The 14,672-nt window shown below is 46.5% G+C and overlaps 1 protein-coding gene across 2 annotated transcripts in view; it reads right to left on the minus strand.

The window, feature by feature from the left end:
* The window catches only part of Atp8a2 (ATPase phospholipid transporting 8A2), a 514,463-nt gene that overhangs the window by 343,927 nt on the left and 155,864 nt on the right, over positions 1–14,672 (minus strand). For both annotated transcript variants that reach the window (XM_029541754.1, XM_021203245.2), the window contains exons 17-23: positions 13,888–13,993; positions 13,149–13,231; positions 12,092–12,141; positions 9,509–9,578; positions 7,364–7,448; positions 5,920–6,059; positions 4,115–4,253 (exon numbers count right to left, since the gene is read on the minus strand). In XM_029541754.1, coding sequence (XP_029397614.1) covers positions 4,115–4,253; positions 5,920–6,059; positions 7,364–7,448; positions 9,509–9,578; positions 12,092–12,141; positions 13,149–13,231; positions 13,888–13,993 — 673 coding nt within the window. The remainder of the gene's footprint in view (positions 1–4,114; positions 4,254–5,919; positions 6,060–7,363; positions 7,449–9,508; positions 9,579–12,091; positions 12,142–13,148; positions 13,232–13,887; positions 13,994–14,672) is intronic.

A 14,672-nucleotide genomic window follows, 5' to 3' on the forward strand; every position in this document is an offset into this window, starting at 1 on the left:
TCCCAGCACTTGGGAGGCAGAGGCAGGTGGATTTCTGAGTTTGAGGCCAGCCTGGTCTACAGAGTGAGTTCCAGGACAGCCAGGGCTACACTGAGAAACCCTGTCTCAAAAAACAAAACAAAACAAAACAAAACAAAAACATAGCAACAGTTAATATATATAGACAAGGTCTGTGCAACTTGAAGCTCACAAGATATAGCCAGGTAAGCACATACTTCCATGGGCAAGGGTTCCTGAGGAGGTCTAAATGTCTGAGGAAGGGTGCCCAAGAACCAGGTTCTGTGAGAAACCCTCTGCTCCTTAGCTCTCTAGATGATGGGCCTCTGTCTGGACTTTCTGGTTCCTATTGGACTAATAAGACAATCTTGCATCACAGTATCTAACAATGGTTTTCATCCATCCACACGCAGGCATTCATTGACCAGATTCTCTGGGAAGTAATTGAGACCCTCCAACAAAACACACTTTTGTGGGTTGGCACCATGTTGAGTCATGGTAATGATAGTCTGGTGCTGCTATGACCCCAGGATGTATGGTTAGGAAGGCTAGCTTCTTTCCAGTCGTTCAAACATGTCTCCACAGAAATCTAGATTTGTTCCTTCATTCCTTCCCCTAGCTCTTCCGTTGGGATCCCTGGGTTCAGACAGATGGTTGGCTATAAATATCTGCATCTGTATTAGTCTGGTGCTGGTAGAACCTCTCAGGACAGCCATATCAGGCTCCTGTTAGCAAGCACTTCTTGGCATCAGCAATAGTGTCAGGGATTGGAGTCTGCAGATGGTATAGATTCCCTAGGTAGGGCAGCCTCCGGATGGCAGTCTCTGTTCCAATTTTTTTTGTCCCTGTCTTTCCTTTGGACAGGAACATTTCTGGGTTAAAAGTTTTGAGATGCGTGGTAGCAACATCTCTCAACTGGGGACCAATTGGAGGTGTGAGGCGGGAGTGGGTGAATGGGTGGAGGAGCACCCTCATAGCGGCAAAGGGAAGGAGGGATGGGATAATGGGTTGGCAGACAGGTAACCAGGAAGGAGGATATCATTTGAAATGTAAACAAATAAAGTGATAAACAAAGAAAGAAAGAAAGAAAGAAAGAAAGAAAGAAAGAAAGAAAGAAAGAAAGAAAGAAAGAAAGAAAGAAAGAAAGAAAGAAAGAAAAAGAAATCTAGATTTGAATGTGTCTGGGACTGGGCTTTCTCTCCACTTTCTCCCCAAAGGGGAGCACTCTCCGGGAGAGCTGGGTGCTTTAGTTTGGTGATGTCTTTTAGGGTGAAATGTTATTTTATTGTCTTCAAATCACATCCCACCCTAAGATCCACAGCCTGTAAAATTAACTTTCTCTGCAGGTTGATCAAACCCAGTAGTGAGGAGAGCAAGTGCCTTCCTGGTGCAGAAGTCACCCCGGGGGTGGGGTGGGGTCGCTCTCAGTCAGATAGATGGCTGGCTTACAGATTTCTGGATTCAAGAGCCAGACCTCAATTTACAAGAGTGGATAGACTTCTTTACCTGGCTCTTCTCCAAGAGTTGATCTCATTTCATCCAAAACCATTAGAAATCAAGGGCAGCAAACTCGGGTCGGTGCTCACGCTTAACCGAGTTAGCTGGCCCAGGTCTTCTGAGCGCAAGTGGTCTATGATAAATTTCTGAGCACCATCCAACTTCATTTTCCAAGTGAAACCAAACAACTTCATCTGCTTCTCCTCAGAAGCCTTTAGCTTTCTCTTTACATTTGGGCCTTGCCACTTATTTATCACCCTCCTCCTGCCACTCTGGGAAGACAGTACTTAGGGGGCTCTCTGTAATGCCTTTGTGTACCTTTGGTTGTCAAACAGCATTTTGCTTAAATTGTAAACTATAAAATAAAGCAGGAATCCAGGGTTTAAGAATTACAGCTTGCTTCGGCAGCTGTTGTTCAAATAAAAGGTTTCCAGTAAATCTTTTTGCATCAGTGACAGAGCATGGGTTTCTAGCAGTCTGGGCTGCCCGGAGTTGGAGGAGGTCCCTAGGGATGAAGAGTTAGCCCAATCTACAGGGGAACGATTAATCAAAATATCGCCCTTTTGTAAGTGAAAATCAAATATAGGCCTTTCTTCTGGAGCTAATCCAGAGAACTTCCAGGAGGGAAGAAAGCATTTGAGAAACATTAAATGGGTCCCAGGGCCCCACCCTCAGAGCTCCGAGCCTCAGAGCTCCCCAGCGGTGCAGTCAAGTTGGTCTGCAACTCTGCCCAGAGCTGTGAAGTGTTAACTCCCTGTTTTTAATTTTGACATTTTTTATGACATGTTTATTTGTCTATTAAATTTGGGGATTTTAAATTATTTTATTTCTTTTTGTTTTAAAAAAAAACTTCTGGTTTTAACAAGAGAAATAATAATGTTCCCTTGACATAACCTAAACATTGCCTGGGTGATAGATACCACTGGATTTCCTAGGGATGAGGGCTAACGAGTAGAAAAGACACATACATGCTGGACTCTGCCTCCGGGCATTGGGCCGGTGCTTTTTTGCTGGAGTTGAGCATGGACATCCAGATGTGCTGCAGGAGAATCCTGGCTCCTCCTCGTGTCAGCACTATCAAATCTTTCTGTTAAGATGCTCAGACACCCACTTAAAGTTTGCAACATTACGACATACTAATGATGCACTCATGGCGTGAGAAAATAAGGAACATGACCCTGGTACCATTTTCACTTGCAGGTTAAGCACTGTTTTTCTAATCATTCTAAGGGGCAGCAAGCCCCTCAATGCAGCAGTCAGCTTGCTGTACCCTCTGTGAACAGGTCTCATGGGTTGCATCATGGGAAACTCTGTTTAAGGCCAAAATGGGAGAGGGAGCAATCCACAGACATATATGGAAAAACAGTACTCAGGAGGTAAATGTCATCCCTTCATTTGACATAGTTACTGGCACATCACAAGGCTATAGGCTTGGAGGTCCAGTAAAAGCAGTGGGTCTGCTGAGAACTGTCACCACACTCTTGCCCAAAATCACACACGTGAGTGACAGACAGGAGCTCAGATCTACACTCAGTGTTTGCTGTCTCAGAGTCTCAATGAAAATTCTTCCTGTTCTCCCGTGAGTCTAACTAACGTTAGGTGTTTGGGAGTTTAAAATGCATACGGTTAACAGTTAGCTCAGATTTTAAAAAACGATTAGTGGAATTTACCTATTTTTAAAATAAAAATCACCCTCGTGGGAAGGTACTGTCTGCAGCTGAGGCTGTCTGAGGGACAGCTGAATCCAACAAGAAGGGCATGGAGACAGGCCTCCCTCCACCGCAGTGAGGACAGGAGCCCGAGGAACCTGCTCTGAGGACCAGTTCTGGACCTGAGGCTTTCTAGCATGTTCTCCTCTAAAGTGAGCTAGGGCCAAGCACGTCAGTGATGAAGTGAGTTATGTAATTCTCGGATTTTGTCTTTTATCTTTTGTCTATCTTGCCAGTGCTGGGGGTTTGTGTGCACAGGCAAGCATGCACTACCACTGGTGACAGCTCCAGCACACAAGTTTTACAAATCTATGTATTCATTTTATTATAAAAATGCCAGGTCTCCTGAGGCAATAATGCCAGAGACCCAGGTGGTTTAAAATTAACTGAAAGCCACTCCCATCACAAGTCTCTGGAACCTTCTAGAGGTGCCGCCCCAGCCCCCACCCTAGGCAGCTGCACGTTTCCATTCATCTTCCTGGCCCCCTGGTCTTCTCTCTCCTGTCTCCTGATCCTGCCCCCCTCCACTTCCCCTCCCCTCTCACACCCCCTCCCTAAGCTTCCCTTGATTATTTTGTTTCCTCCTTCTAAGAGGGATTGAAGCATCCTCAATTGGTCCTTCCTTACTGTTTAAGCTCCTTGTGTGTCTACGGAGTGTATCACAGGTATTCTGTATCTCTCTCTCTCTCTCTCTCTCTCTCTCTCTCTCTCTCTCTCTCTCTCTCTGTGTGTGTGTATGTGTGTGTGTGTGTGTACACATTTATAATAGGCAGAATAGAAACCCATACGAGCATATCATTGGATTCTTGGTGGATCTTTGAAACCAAAGAGAGATCCATAAACTGCCAACACTCAAAAAACATGCAAAGTTTTACAAGAACCAGCATGGGGAATTTTAGGAAACTGATTACCGATATTAATTGCAGTTTCTTGTTTGTCTCCTGTCAACACCCAGATTTTGATTTCTGCCTTCAACAGAGTAGCTATGGTTTCTGGAACCCCGGCTTGAAGACGATCTTCGATGGCTGTAGCTCCAAGTAACAGTAAATTCTAGATCAGAAAGTACCATCAGTTAAGGGACAGTTCATCCTTAAGAACAGAAACTCTGGCATCCCTGACAGGGTTCCTACTCATTACTGACACCTGGGACTGAAACATTCACAGACCATCGATCATATTGAGCTGCTTAAGATAACCCCATCAATCACTCTGTGGTACCTGGGTGCCATGTTTAGTTTTTGTCAACTTGACTCAGCCTGGGAAGAAGAGCCTCAGCTGAGAAAATGCCTCCATCAGATTGACCTGTAGGCAGGTCTCTGGTGCATTTTCTTGATGGACAATTATAATGGGAGAGCCAGGGTTACCATAGACAGTGCCACTCTTGAGTAGGTGGCCTTGAGTTCTACAGAAAGCAGGCTGTGTAAGCCATGGGGAGCAAGCACGTAAGCAGCATTCCTCCATGGTTTCTGCTCCAGTTCCTGCCTTGAGTTCCTGCTCTGACTTCCCTCCATTGTAGGGAGCAAGTGTAATCTGGGCTGAACGTGTACTCTTTGACCTGGGCACCACCATGTCAAGGACCAATGCTTCCAACAGAAAGCAAATACTGCAAAGAAAAGTGGAATAATCAAGCTAGGAAAGGAATGAGGAAGGACAGCAGCAGGTGATGGTCTTCAAACGATAGAAACTAGATAACAGGTAGTTCAGAGGTTGCTGGCATAATCCAAAAATATTGAACATCCAGACTATAGGGCGTTAAAATAAGTGTAAAATTATATAGTGGACTAGAATACACAGAAAAGAAAAACTCCAAGAGAGAAACCAAAGTAAGCAGCAAAGGGATAGCAAAGGCAAAGCATGGACATCATTTAAGTGTGGAAAACCATCCACAGGTACCGTGTGTCTACCCAGAATGCACAGTGCTCCATGCCTGGAACTCAGCAGGTAAGCCAACGTTAGGTCTACTCTCAGGCAAAGCCAGAGAATCACTAATGCTTACATACTGATGTGAATGAGCAAATGAGCGTGTGTGTGTGTGTGTGTGTGTGTGTGTGTGTGTGTGTGTGTAGCTATGTGTGTCTGTGTGTGCCCAGGCAGGCCTGAGGGTAAGGTTTCACTAATACCTGACTCATGGTAGCTAGACTTTTCAGACAGCCTAACCTGAGAGCAACCCAAAGCAAAGCAATGAGGAAACATTGAGAGCCCGTGAACTGGCCGGCTTTGTGTGTCAACTTGACACAAGCTGGAGTTATCACAGAGGAAGGAGCCTCCCTTGAGGAAATGCCTCCATGAGATCCAGCCGTAAGGCATTTTCTCAGCTAGTCATCAAAGGTGAGAGGGCCCACTGTGGGTGGTGCCATCCCTGGGCTGGTAGTCTTGGCTTCTATAAGAAATCAAGCTGAGCAAGCCAGAGGAAGCAAGCCAGTAAGCAGCACCCCTCCATGGCCTCTGCATCAGCTCCTGCCTCCAAGTTCCTGCCCTGTGTGAGTTCCGGTCCTGACTTCCTTTGGTGAGGAACAGCAATGTGGAAGTGTAAGCTGAATCAACCCCTTCTTCCCCACTTAGCTTCTTGGTCATGATGTTCTTGACTAAGACAGTTCACAAAGACATCTAGAGAGGATGACAGTATCCCAAGACAACAAATGGATTCCTATCCAAAGACTTTGCTCAACAAATGTGACATCCTTCCCTGGACTGAGTCTCAGTCTCGCATAGTTACCTTCTCGATGATCTCGTAACACTCTTCCAGCCTCTGGGCTCTGTCCTTCAGAATGATGCTGGCCTCTTGATAGATTTTCAGCCACTCCTCATACTCATTCTCAGAAAGATCTGCATAGGCCACGCACAGAGTCCGCAGGCCTGCAAGACAGCCACGGGTAAGTGGTGGGGCACACCACCTCCTAAGGGACATCACTATTCACACAGCACTTTTTGTGTCAGTGTGTTCAAAAATTAAAGAGGCCACCTGCTTCTTAGGTTCCTGTAACTTAACATTCACAGAGCTACAAAGGGAAATTTTAAAGTTGCCTACTGCAATTGCTAATATTGATGGCTAGCTTGGTAAGCTGTAGAGTCGTCTAGTAAAACAATGTCTGGGCATGCCTGGAAGGGTGTTTCTAGGTAAAGGTGGGAATGCTCATTCAGACTATAAGTGGCCCCTCTCCATGGCCTATGTTCTGTGTCCCACCCTGAATAAGAAGCAGAGAGATGTGTGAGTCAGCCTTCGTCTCACTCTGCTTCCCAAGATGCAATGCGAACAGCTGCCACCAGCTCCTGTCACCATGTCCCCACCAAGATAGACTGTGCCCTCAATCTCCAAGACAAAATAAACCCCTTCTTTCTCAGGAAGCCTTTGCCAAGTGCCTTGCTGTAGCATTGAGAAGAGTAACTCACGCCCTCTCCCATGCCTTCATATAAACTAACATAAACTGCCCTACCCATAAACTTAGAAGTGCATGAGATCCCACGAGTAAATTTCCCACTGCAGAGAGGCACAGAATCTGTGTTGCTCATGTGTACGTGGGCCACAGGCAGCCGGGAAGCGAAGGAGCCAGGGAGCACATTTCAAGACATCAATAAAGTGCCTATTGTGTTGGGTTATGGAAAAGCCTGGCTCTCTGGCAGCCATGCCCTCACATGCATGTGTGTCTAGACACGGAAGCACACCACCGTGAGAGAGCAACGGTCAGCACTTACACCCTCGTCATCACATTCACTACCAGGAAAATATGACATCACCATTATCCAAAGGCCTCCAAAGAGTTCCTTTCCTGTTCACTGTAAGCAGGGGGATTAGTATCTGCTTAAATCCTGGACAAATGATAGCACAAGGTCATCAAAATGACCCCTAGAGTATCTGGGGAAGGGACAACTGTGACTCTAATTGCTGTGGGTCAGCTGCCTTCTGTTTTAGAGACACCTATGACATAGCAGAGTCTAACCCAGGTAACTGAGTTTGGACTCTGCCATTTACTTCCTCACTGTCGAGGGCTGTGGGAGGGGACAAAGGAAAGCAGCTGTAAAACCATTCCGGGGAAGCAAGTCAGTCCTATGAGAAGCATACATCTGTCTGAAGGCATGCCTCCCACCCACCCGAGCAGCAGCCACGGGCACATGACATCTCCCCGGCAGGGTCCAGAACAGCATCTCAAAATTTCCCTCACCTTCTGTGGCAAAATATTCCAGATGGCATAGCGTCTCCTCCATGTACTTTGAGTCCTTTGAGAGTCTTTCAAAGATGACGTTATCCTGTGAAAGGGAGAGACATCCACTGAGACTGGCAAAGCCCAGAGGACGTCTGCCAGTGGGCATGCTAAATAAACAAGGCTCTCTTTCGTGTCTACGTAATGAACAGGAAAATACTTGACTTGGGCAGAGAGGAGCTGTCAGTTGGGCCAAACATGAGCTTTGTAAGATGCACACAGCAATACCAAAAACTGCTGTGTATCTAAAAAAAAAAAAAATTAAGGAACAACAATGGGGGAAGCTTCTGAGAGCAGAGACGTGATGAAGGCTGTTAGAGTCCCCACATTTGCACACACGTCTACAAACTCAGACCCTGGGCTTTGCACAGGCTGAGCACCCATGGAACTGCTTCAGATTTGGGGTATTTTCAGAATTTGGAGTTGGTGTGTATACCTAGGATGTGATATCTAGAGACAGAGGTTCAATCGAAACATTCTATGTCCCCTCTCTACCTATTCACACTGCCTGGAAGTAACTTTCTATCTTTCCTGTGGCTACATTTAGACTGGGACTCACACTAGGAAGTCAGCTGAGAACTTTATGCTGTACCATGGCAGTGCTTGCAAAGGTTTGGATTGGTTCTTTCCTTAATTTATTGCATGTGTGTGTGTGTGTGTGTGTGTGTGTGTGTGTGTGTGTGTGTGATATGAAGTGTCACCCTGGCTGCTGAGTCATCTTATTGATTTGGGATTTTTGTTTGTTGGTGGATTTAGTTGTTGTTTGTTTGTCTGTTGTTTGAGGTAGGATCTCGCTGGAGCCCACAGAAATCTGCTCACCTCTGCCTCCCAAGTGCTGGAATTATAGATGTGAGCTATTATACCCAGCTAATTTGTTATATATGTTATATATAACAAATATATATAATTTGTTATATATATATATATATATATATATATATATATATATACTCACACTGTAACATCTTTATGCAGAAGTAAAAAAGAATAAACTGCATATCCTAACTTATTCAGATACAACCTGCCAACCAAAGTGGCCATAGGCCTGGAGCTTTTTTGCTTTTGATTCATGTTTGATGAGAAGCACCCAGTTTGGCGCAGCCTGTCACTCACACTGGCAAGCCTGAATGGGTGCGTATATGCTCCTGGTACTCCACTATGTAAAGCAGCAACTCAAGACACTGTTTTGTTTTTAAACTGAACTATCTTGTTGGAGGAGGGCAGGATGATACAGAACTAACTGTGAAGAACACGGTGGGCACCAGCAGCGTTTCCCTGCCTACCCTCTCCTGCTTCCAAAGCCTTTCTTCTTCCAGCTGCTGCAGCTACAACATGCAGCACACCAACAGATCCTACAAACAAGGTGCTCTGGGACACGATGACCTCGGTGGCCTTAACTCAAGCTGCCTTATCATAAAAGTAGAATTCTTTTTGTTGGGCCAAATGGAATCCCTTTAAAAGCGACATACAGTGTTTATCATCAAAAAGCCCCAATCATAATTTATCTGTAACCATGATGATGATGAGAAACCTCTGCCACTCACCACCGGTCCAGGTTTAGTACCTTACTCCTGGAGTTGTCTCAAATTAAGTTTGAGAATTAGTTCCCTCATCCCACAGAGCCACCACACAACGGGATACAATTTTACAACTGTATACTTCATAAGCAGTGATAGCTTTCCTTAGCAACAACACCTTTGGAGTCTGCTTATTATTATTAGGGATATTGGAGAAAAAGCCAGACTGAGGACACTGGCCATATAGATCTACTTGTGAATATGACTTTTGTCTCCATAGCAAGGATAGCCACTGGGGAACCAGCAACACCAGAGGACTGATGATCACAGATCAATATGGTGCCGTCACCTTTACAGACACCAGACAATGGTGGCAAAGCCAGATGGCTACTCCGAGGAGTCTATGCCAAAGCTCACTTTGTCACTGTGTCACTGATGCCACCTTGAACCTGCGCTCCTACTGACTGCTAGGACCGTCTTTCAGCTCTGTGCAGACCATGAGGGACATGTGAGTAGCAGTGTGGAAAGCAATGCATTGGCAAAGCAGCCCCCAAGGGGTCAGCCGAGCCCCCGCACCTCTGATACTTACAGCTCCCTTGCAGTAGAGTCGAAGTTGTCCTGATGGCAGTCGGACAATGACAGACATTCTTTTCCTGTCACTGTAATAATAGAGAAAAGACAAAGAAAGACAAGAAAAAACCAGAAGGGAAAGTCGTCATCGTTTGGTTCATAGGACCAGGTCCAATACAGGTCGAAACATGTGCAGCCTAGAAATGTCAAGGTCCATTTCTCAATAGCTTTTCCCTCAAAGTAAAGCTTCAACAGTAGACTTTACCCATCTCTACCAAATGGACAGAGGCCTACATGCCTTGGCTTGCCGTAAGGACTCATTGCATGGCTGTTGTACGCCAAATCAGTCAACCCTTTCAGTAACCACTCCTGTAACCAGAGCCATCCCTCACAAACAGCAAGGTGGGAGACCCAACACACCTCAGAGGTCCTTGTACAGTTTCTTTTCATTGGTGAAGGAGATTACCAGTTCCTAGATGTGCCTCATCCAGCACTGGGCAAACCCTCTCCTGCCATTGCTCAGACTCTTCCTTACACACTTGTTATCAGGGTCAAGTCCACATGCTGAGAATCAGTGACTTCTGCTGCCTGAGGTCTGTCCTCTTTTCCTACCCCACCTGCAGTCTTAATCCAATTCCCACAGACCCTCTCATGGACCACTCTGCTCAAGCACACAGGACCTATATCCTTCTCTCCCCAACAGTTCTGCTCTCTGCTTTGCCCACACTTCCTCCTACTGTAATGCACCCCCCACCCACAGCCAGTCTGACCCACAGCATGCTCCGGGTGGAGCCTTCATCCTCTCTCAGCTTCTAGAGGTTGGGTGTCCTTAGCACTGTCACCTAAGCTGTTTCTGTTTCTTAATGTCCAAAGCAGATGACCACAGACTACTCCCAGGAAATCTTACAGAAGGAAATGGCATCAGCAAAATGATGCATCCGTTAAAAAAAAAATCAGAACCTGTAACCGCAACTGGTGTTTCTTCTCACTTCTCCTCGCCCATCCCTTTAAACACTAGACCCTTGTGTTTCCATCTACAGTCCCCTGTTATCAGTGCATCCCTTTCAGCTTCCTTCTTATCTGACTGTTAACAGCTGGCCACAGTTAATGCAGCACAGGGCAGCAATTTCCAACAGGAGATGTGTTAGGGGTTGGAGAAATGGCTCGGTGGGCAAAGTGCTCACAGTGTTAAGCATGAGGACCGGAGGAGGATGGATGGCCAGCATCCACATAACAGCAGGGCGTGGTGGCATGTATCTATAACCCCGAGTCCTGGAGAATGGCGACAGGCAGGTCCTGGCTTCTCACTGGCCACCCAGTCTAAACCGTGATTTCTAGGCTCTGTGAGAGACTGTGATGGCTATCTGTCTCAAAGGACTAAGCTGGAGGTGACAGATTTCTACCTCTGGCTTCCACATGCACGGGAGATCACACACACGCATGCTGCACACATACAACATGTAGGAAGAAAAGGAGACAAACGGTCTGAGGAGCTGGAAGCATGGCTGCAAACTCCACACAGGCACACTGTCACCATGCCCTCATGAACTGCCACCATCAGCAGCCACCCTATGGCTTATCTCACCCACAGAACCAAGCTCACAGCTCTCTGGTAAGTATCCGGCAGGAAAAACAGTCCCTCTGTGATGATATAAAAACACTGTCCCTTTCCAGCCATTTGTGAACAATTTAACAAAGATGTCTAGAAAACTAAGTATCTTTTTTTTTTCTAAGACTGTCCTGGGACTCACTATGTAGCTCAAGCTGGTCTCAAACTTGGGGTGACCCTCCTACCTCCGTTTTTCCAGCATTGTTTTCCGGCACTATATGCCCGAGCCACCACACCCAGAGGCATCTATTCTCAATATCAGGCAAAGGTTGACAAAAGACAACAGGACTTTGCTCTAGTACGGAAGGCAGCTCTGCTCACACCACTCCCCGGTGCTGCTCCCTGCCCTCGTACTGAACATCCCATGTGCAAGAAGAGAGAGACATGTTCAGACTCGCTCCTCAGAATAAACTACAAAAACGCTGCGAGAGTCAGCGAATCGGACAAATATTCCTAGATCTTAAAGAAACGTCTGGGTGTGACGGCTTCAGGACAGGCCTGGAAGTGTGGCCTCCTGGAGGCCAAGCCTCCCGAGAGGATAACCTGACCACATCTGCTCTGTGGCCACGTTAGTTTCTTGCTCAGACAGAGATGGAGGCCTGACCTCACAGAACCTGAGCTGAGACAGTGAAGCCAACGCCCTCCCTCGCCACATTCTCTGAGCCTTGCACATGTCTGCGGCTGCCGATGTAAAAGAACACCCAGCACCCAGCACCCAGCACCCAGCACCCAGCACCCAGCACCCAGCACCCAGTGCTAGAAGGATAAAGGCAAAGGAAGCTGGAGAGGTTTAATATTGCTGTGAGAAGAAAATGGAGAGGCCAACTGAGCTCTCCTTAATGAAACCCTTAAATTCTAAGATGGGGGCAGTAGGAAGGGGCGCTTATCATGATTAATGACAAAATAGAAATTGTGCACACAGTAAAATCTGCAGTCGAAACAGTCAAGTACATATGAAATGTTTCGTGTCAAGTAGATGAAGGAGAAACATACCTAGAAAATTCTAGAACATTGAGGATCCCAAATGTCTGTTCTTGTCCCATCTACAAAACAGAAAAAAGGAAGGCGAGGCTCTTACTTGAAGTGCAAAAATATCAAAATTTCAAATCAATCATCCCTCCTAATTACATACACACATGGACACACACATACATAGACAACACACACACACACACACACACACACACACACACACACACACACTCCATTAGTTCTCTACATGGGCATTTACAGACTGCATGCACTGTGCTCTCAGTCTGGTGGGGTCAGAGCGCCCTCTTCTGGTAGTACGCTCTCATTTTCCTTCTGTGACAGGCTCCTAAATACTGCTGTGTAGCCACTTCCAAGTGTGGAAAATGAAAGGTTCAAGCTGCTTAGAACCATCTGAAACCTTGGGGACAGCTCTGCTTATGAATGTAGGGATCCGTGCATTTTGGAAAGAGAGAGAGAGAGAGAGAGAGAGAGAGAGAGAGAGAGAGAGAGAGAGAGAGAGAGANGAGAGAGAGAGAGAAAGAAAGAAAGAAAGAAAGAAAGAAAGAAAGAAAGAAAGAAAGAAAGAAAGAAAGAAAGAAAGAAAGAAAGAAAGAAAGAAAGATGTCACCTAACATCTCCAGCCAGGTCTGAGCTGCACTACCACACATTGTGAAACCATCACACTGAGTTAGTATCATAGCCTGAAATGGATGCCCAGTAGTCTGAGGTCCTACTATGCAACCATGAGACTAATGGTGCTACCGAGGTACTTCTACCTACCTTAGAAACGGGCAGAAGGTACTTCTCGGCTTTAGGAAAACAGAGAGAGGAGACTGGCAATATTCCAGGTAATGTCATGGAAGTGAGTGAAGGATTGTGAGGAAGCCTTTTTAAAAGTTAAAATTCCCACAGCCCCAAACACCATGTTTATGCCGCCGCTTCCTGTGAGACCACGGCGTCTCCACAAAGTATTTCTAACCTAGTTTTTCACTTGTAGACACATACAAAATTTTGCCATCGTGTCTGCAATCAACACACTAGTTCATGTACACCGTCTCCCAAAGTGCTGGCCCCTTACCGCTTCGATGATGACCGAGTATGGTGTCCTCCCGGTAAACACAAAGCCAAGCTTCTTAGCCCCTTTGACCAGAGCAGCTTCATCTGCCAACAACAAGCCAGCAACATACAGATTCACCCCTTGTCATGATCGGACTCTGCTAAATATCATGTTCATACTAAAACCCATCGTGATGGATTAGGCCTGGTGTTAACTGCACAATAGCAAAGGCTTGAGATGGACGGACATATGGACGCACTCCCTCTTCCTGACACTGGGGTTTGAAGTGAGTGTGCCTACTGGAGAGATGGCATACCAAAAGCTATGTCGCCAGGACCATGGTAGTTTACACTCCAGTCATGCTCTGATGGATCAGCTCAAGGAAGTCTCCCAGATCAGTCAGCAAGGCTGTGCTTCAGTTGCAGTACTGATTCAGACCCTAAAGAAAGGGGTGAAGGGCAACTGCCCTGATCCCCCATGGGGAGTTGTGGGTGAGGCAGCCTAGTTCTCTCTTGAGAGCATTGTCTAGCCCAAGATTTTGTACCAGGATGTGCAAAACAGCCTGGGCTCTTCCTTGCCACCAGAGTAGCATGAGAGTTGGGACACCCTGGTACTAGCTCTCTTGGGTTTTAACACCCATGCTCATGAACTGGAGAGAGGTCAAAGGCAAACATCAGGTCTTGTGGGGCCAGGTGCACCACAGCATCTTCCAAGAATAACTGAAAACACCCAACGAGGCACTTTCAGCAACAGCCCTCACCTGGGGACGAGGCTTGGTAGATAATTTCCTCTCCATCCTTCTCGGGGACGACGGTGTGACACACAGCCAGCAGGGTAAGGAACTCTTGTATGCAAGGGGCTGTAGGCTAAAAGCATGGAGACCCAGTTAGCCACTCACCCAGACTTGTAATGCATTGAGGATTCAAGCCATCACCTGCTCTAAGATCCAGTGAGAGGCCAGGGAAAGCTGCACACAGCTTTGACCCCAGCACTTGGAGAACCTCTATGAGTCCAAGGCAAGCCTGGTCTACAAGAGGAGCTCCAGGCTAGCCAGGGAAAACAGGGTAAGGCCTTGTCTCAAAGCAAGAAAAAGAAACCCAACAAGAATTTGCTATTTGCTCTGACAGAGTTCAGAAGTTCGGACTCTTGGCCAGAGGTTCTCGGCCTTTCCTCAGGTGGTAGTGAGCCCCAACCATAAGATTATTTTGATGGCGACTTTATAACTGTAATTGATACTGTTATGAATCGTAATATGAATGTCTATGTTTTCCAGTGGTCTCAGGAGACCCCTGAGTGTTGTTTAACCCCCAAAGGCATCACAACACACAGGCTGAGAACACTGCCCCATGCCCAGACACTTGCCCTCCATGGAGCCCACCTCCTGACACTCTGGTCTTCAAATGATCTTTCTTTTTTTTAATTATTTTATTAGATATTTTCTTCATTTACATTTCAAATGCTATTCCAAAAGTCCCCCTATATCCTCCCCCTGCCCTGCCCTCCTACCCACCCACTCCCACTTCTTGGCCCTGGCATTCCCCTGTA

Source organism: Mus pahari, chromosome 8 (genome assembly GCF_900095145.1).
Source record: "Mus pahari chromosome 8, PAHARI_EIJ_v1.1, whole genome shotgun sequence".
Lineage (NCBI taxonomy): Eukaryota > Metazoa > Chordata > Mammalia > Rodentia > Muridae > Mus > Mus pahari.